Below are 5,136 nucleotides of genomic sequence, written 5' to 3' on the forward strand. Positions count from 1 at the left end.
GCCCACAATCCGGGTATCTGATTTTGTGGGACTCCTTGGTGTGAGGAAGCAGCCGCGCATGCAGGGGAATCCTGACTCGGGAGTCTAAAGGAGAAAGGAGATTAGGGGCTCGGACTCCCAGGTCCCAGGGGGCAGTATTGCCCACTTTAGGAAAGACTGTTCTAGAACAAAGGCCTCCACCCCTGCCCTGGTTCTGTAAGAGCAGGCCCTGAAGCTTCTGCATTCCTCTCTAACCCCAGCCCCGCTCCTTTCTCCCTCCAGGTGTTTGCAAGATGCCCCCGCAGCCCTCAGCCTCCCTTCGTATTCTCCTCCTCTTCCTCCTCCCCAGCATCTCAGGGGAGCCCCGTCCCCCACCCGTACCACTGCCCCCATTTTTAGCCCCAGAGTGGGACCTCCTATCCCCTCGAGTTGCCCTCTCCCGGGGCGCTCCTGCGGGACCCCCACTCCTCTTCCTATTGGAGGCCGGGGCATTTGGGGAACCCTTGAGCACTCCGGCCAACCGCAGTCGCCGTGGGGTGAGCGAGACAGCGCCGGCCAGTCGCCGGGGCGAGTTAGCGGTGTGCGATGCAGTCAGCGGATGGGTGACCGACCGCCGGACTGCTGTGGACCTACGTGGGCGCGAGGTGGAAGTCCTGGGCGAGGTGCCTGCGGCCGGGGGCGGCCCGCTGCGCCAGTACTTCTTTGAGACTCGTTGTAAGGCTGACAGTGCTGGGGAAGGCAGCCCCGGCGGGGGTGGAGCGGGCTGCCGGGGCGTGGACCGGCGACACTGGGTGTCCGAGTGTAAGGCCAAGCAGTCCTATGTGCGGGCGCTCACCGCTGATGCCCAGGGCCGCGTGGGCTGGCGATGGATTCGAATCGACACTGCCTGCGTCTGCACCCTCCTTAGCCGCACTGGCCGGGCCTGAGGGAAGTCTGGGAACTGGACAGACCATGGAAGAGGACACTTGGATCCTGAGGGACCTTTGTGGCAAGACCAGGCCACGCTGGGCGACTCAGTTTGCAGACCCGTGGATGCCAGGACCCGGTTTTCTGTTGTACAGGGCAAATGGTAAAACCCAGTGGGGTATTGAACAATGAATAGGACTTCTACTGGAAGAACTTTGACGATGGTAATCAATATTTCCTGTTTCCTGTTCATCAGCCTTAATACATAACTCCCCAGAGAACTGTAGTCAATTTGACCATTTTCAGAGGACACCACCTGGCCCACCCTGCAAAGAGGGATAAAAAGGGGGAGAGATGGCAATAAGGGGTTAAAAGAGCCTAGAATCAGCCAGAAGGCTTTGAGCACAGGACCTCAGGGAAGGACCTTTAAGTCTCTGGGAACAGGGGACATCCATGAGAAAATTTGCTTGGTCAGAGGGGGACCAAGTGTTGACTTTAAACTTTTGGAACTCTCTCAAACACTCAGCGATCCACTCGGCACAGGAGGAGTACTAGTAAGGTCAGATGATAGTAAATGAAGGTGCTAGAAAGGTTGCCAGGGAGGTGGTGTTAGCTTTCCACCTCTCCCATTTCCACCTCAACCTTTACCCCACTCTGGGAAAAGAACAGGAGCCCTGGTGGCCTAGTGGTTATGGGGAGGAGTTCAGCTAGGAACCACAAGATCAGTAGTTCGAAACCACCAGCTGTTCCATGGAAGAAAGACGGACCTCTCAACTTCCTTAAAGAGTTACAGTCTGGGAAACTCGCGGAAGCAGTTCTAGCCTGACAGTAGAGTCACTATCAGTTGCCACCGACTTGATGGCAGTGAGTTTGGCTTGGTGGGAAAAGAACAGATCTTAATGTTGTCCAACTTGACTAATACATCGGGTTGGGTTAGACTAAGGATACGGACTGGGGTAAGGGCTCACTGGGACACTGACAGGTCTTAAGGAGGACCAAACAAGAGAATCCAACCAGAAAAGCTCCTTGATTTTCCCTGCTAGAAGAATGGCTTGGGGGGGCAGAGAGATGAGATTATGGGGACCAAGAGGGCAAAAGCTTTAAAAGGAGGGAGGAGGGGTGACAAAAGGTCTTTAAAAAGAGAGATGAGGGGCCAAGGGCAGACCCTAAAAGCCCAGGATACCCCTACATGTATAACCACTCCATAACCCTACCCACAGTACCTACGCATACACGTATACACTCCAAACCACAACATAAGACAAATCCACTGGATAGTCAATTTCAAAGTTTGATGACCTCATATATTCCAAAATAGATCTCCATTGGGTTTCTTTCTTTTTTGCTGTAATCTTTAGGGAAGATTGCCAGGCCTCTCTTCCGTGGCTTCAGTGGGTCTGAACTGCCAACATTGAGCTTAGTGGTCTAGGGCAACCAGTTGTCAACACTCGGGGGCTTTGACTCCTGTTTCAGACGTGCTTTTAGGGGACACTTTGAACTAAGGTTATAGGCATTTCCCTCCTGCCCTGCACCCCCTCCCCCTCGCACACATCAATATAGACTGGATTCTTGTTAAAGGTTATGAGGGGAGGTTAGGAGGCGTCTGGCTGCCTCGGTTTCTCCATCTCTGCCTTTTATAATCCCAGCCCTCACTTCCCTTGTTTCTCGTGCCTGGGCTATGCATAAACTCTGTCTCTGGCCTCTACCTCCTTCCGTTGTATATTTCACTCTCACCAGTTACGTTATGTTATTCCTCTTTCCACTCGCCCCCCTTCCTGCGCTAAGTATTTCTCTGTGAGTCTCTCCCTTGTCACCCACCCCCATTCCCAGGTGGAAGTTTTCATCCAAATCAAAGGCAGGCAGGGCCAGGGCGGGCCACACTCACTGCAGAAGTCTGGAAATGGTTACTCCCAGAGCGGGCAGGCTGGCAGAGGGTGGAGGCCAGCCAGCCGGCGGCTGGGACTCCCGCCTGCCCTTGATCCGGGTGGGGTGGAGTGGGGGGTTGCCTGGAGGGAAGGGGGGTGTTCCTCATGGCATTGCTTATTCTTTGGGTGGAGGGTCCCCCTCCCATTTCAGAATCTCTGAGCCCACCCCCCAGGTTTCTGTCCTCTGCTGACCCTTTCTGAGTCTCTGGCCCCCCTCTCTGGGTCACCTTGCCTCTCTTCTCTCTGAGTTGCGGATACCCTCTACGTCCCTACCCCTATCCTATCTCTGGGCCCCTATCCTCCTCTCTGAGTCTGTGTCCGGTCCCGGTCCCCACCCCCCCGCGTCTTGTCCTTTTTATTTTAAGCCTCCCCATAACTTTCTCTCCATCTCTGCCTGCCTCGGGAGTCCCAGTCTCTGCCCCTGGGGTCACTTTTCTCTGGGAATACAGTCGCATTCCGGCAATCCCTCCATTGGTTAGATGTGGGGTAGGCGGGTTCTGTTACCCAGGGCAACGGCCACAACAAGCCTGATGCGACTAGGCCACTGCGTGGGGGTGGGGGTAGGGCCATGGCCGGTCGGACTCTATCTCTGCGCTATGGCCAGGTGGGGCCCCCCATCTCTGGGACCCAGGCGCCTACACCTGGGCCCAGCTGGCAGCTCACCAGCAGCGGTGTCGGCCACCACTTTATCCCACCCGTGTTCTTCACGCTGCCCACAGGCCAGGTGAGAGGGGGCCCTGCCTTGTCAGCTGGGGGGATAGGGTGGGGGCGAGGGACATGCTCTTGTCTGAAGGAGAGAGAAAAAGAACTTGGATGCAGTTGAGAGGACACGCGGCGCCCCACGTGTGTGTCTCTCTCCTCCGCCCCCTGACATACGGCGCCTCTTCCCAGTCCACGGTCGTGGAGCCCCTGCCCCTGGTCGCCAAGCAGGGCCAGCACATCTGGGATTTCGATGAGGTCATCAGCAGGTGGGAGACCACCTCCGGCTCGGCTTATGTGCCCAAGACCCACAGCGGCCCCTACGCGCAGCCCAAGGCCCCAGAGCCTGCGGACCCCACGCGGACTATGGGGATCAAGGATTTGGGGGAAAAGGTAAGTTTCTGGGGCTCGGGAAGCTGGGGGAACAGGGTAAAAGACAGCAAGAGACAAGGTGACTCTAAGGAACGGCTCCCAGGCTATCTCGGATTGCGCACCTCCCCTCCAATTTCAAGACGGACCTCAAGAACATTAGTAGAGGTCAGCGCGTTGTGCTGCCTCCTTCCTCTGGCCATCCCCGGAGAGCCCCTGCTCCCTCACTTAAGAGTCTCCATGTCGCCTCCCTACCCGCAGCTCAAACACTGCGCCTGGCGCCTCCCTCGGATCCGGGTTCCGGAGCACTATCTCAGCGAGATGAGGGAGAACTTCCCCAGCTGGCCCAGTCTCAACCCGCACGCCACCTTTGACACCGGGCCCCAGCCCCTGGAGCTGGTGGACCACCACCACGGTGGCCCTTCCCAGGTCTTGCAGCTGGGGTGGGGAGGCAGTTTGGGGGGCTGGGCTGGAGCCCTGGTAGTATAGTGGTTATATGCTATGTGCAAGGTCAGCAGTTCAAAACCACCAGTCACTCTAAGGGAGAAAGATGAGGCTTTTACTCCCCTAAAGTATTACAGTCTTGAAAACCCACAGGGGCAGTTCTACCCTGTCCTATTGGGTGGCCATGAGCCAGGATCAACTCGACTAGAGTTTGGACTGAGTAAGGTTGGATGGCTTCTGTGGCCTGGGTGGGGTGGGGACAGGTAGCTAGATGATGAGCAGGTGAGGCCAGACGGCTTTTTTGTTTGTTTGTTTGTTTGCTAGGCATGTGGCCTAAGCGGCTGGGAAAGAGCTTGGGTTTGGCGTGGGAGGGGGCAGGGGACCAGGTGAGAAGGGCGAACCTGTATATTTGCTGCCCCGTTGATCCTGACTCTTAGTGACCTGTAGAGTTGCTATGAGTTGGAATCTCTGCCCCTATAGGGCAGAGCTTCTGAGGCTGTAACTCTTAAAAAAATCATTTTATTGGGGGCTCATACAGCTCTTATTACAATCCATGCACATACCCATTGCAAGCACATCTGTCCATAGGTTGCCATCATCATTTCCAAAACATTTTCTTTCTACTTGAGCCCTTGAGGCTGTAACTCTTTATGGGGGGTAGAAAGCCCTTTCTTTCTCCAGAGGGCTGCTGGTTTTGAACCACTGACTTTGCGGTTAGTCCCTCCCAAGGAGTAACCACTGCGTCAGGAAATCCAGATGCTGGGTTGGAGGTTAACTAGTAGAATCTGGGTCCTGACTAGGCAGGGTTGGAGGC

The 5,136-nt window shown here is 55.9% G+C and overlaps 2 protein-coding genes across 2 annotated transcripts in view; both read left to right on the top strand.

The window, feature by feature from the left end:
- Nucleotides 1–272: 272 nt before the first annotated feature.
- On the top strand, nt 273–905 carry NTF4 (neurotrophin 4). Its single transcript, XM_004710426.1, has one exon. The coding sequence runs from the start codon at nt 273–275 to the stop codon at nt 903–905; it is 633 nt and encodes a 210-aa protein (XP_004710483.1).
- Nucleotides 906–3,378: 2,473 nt separating this feature from the next.
- The window catches only part of LOC123521975, a 3,654-nt gene continuing 1,896 nt past the window's right edge, over nt 3,379–5,136 (top strand). Inside the window, exons 1-3 of the mRNA XM_045292638.1 lie at nt 3,379–3,534; nt 3,702–3,902; nt 4,140–4,307. Coding sequence (XP_045148573.1) covers nt 3,379–3,534; nt 3,702–3,902; nt 4,140–4,307 — 525 coding nt within the window. The remainder of the gene's footprint in view (nt 3,535–3,701; nt 3,903–4,139; nt 4,308–5,136) is intronic.

The sequence above is a fragment of the Echinops telfairi genome, unplaced genomic scaffold (assembly GCF_000313985.2).
Source record: "Echinops telfairi isolate 266 unplaced genomic scaffold, ASM31398v2 ScPeMD7_655;HRSCAF=1070, whole genome shotgun sequence".
NCBI classification, from domain to species: Eukaryota; Metazoa; Chordata; class Mammalia; order Afrosoricida; family Tenrecidae; genus Echinops; species Echinops telfairi.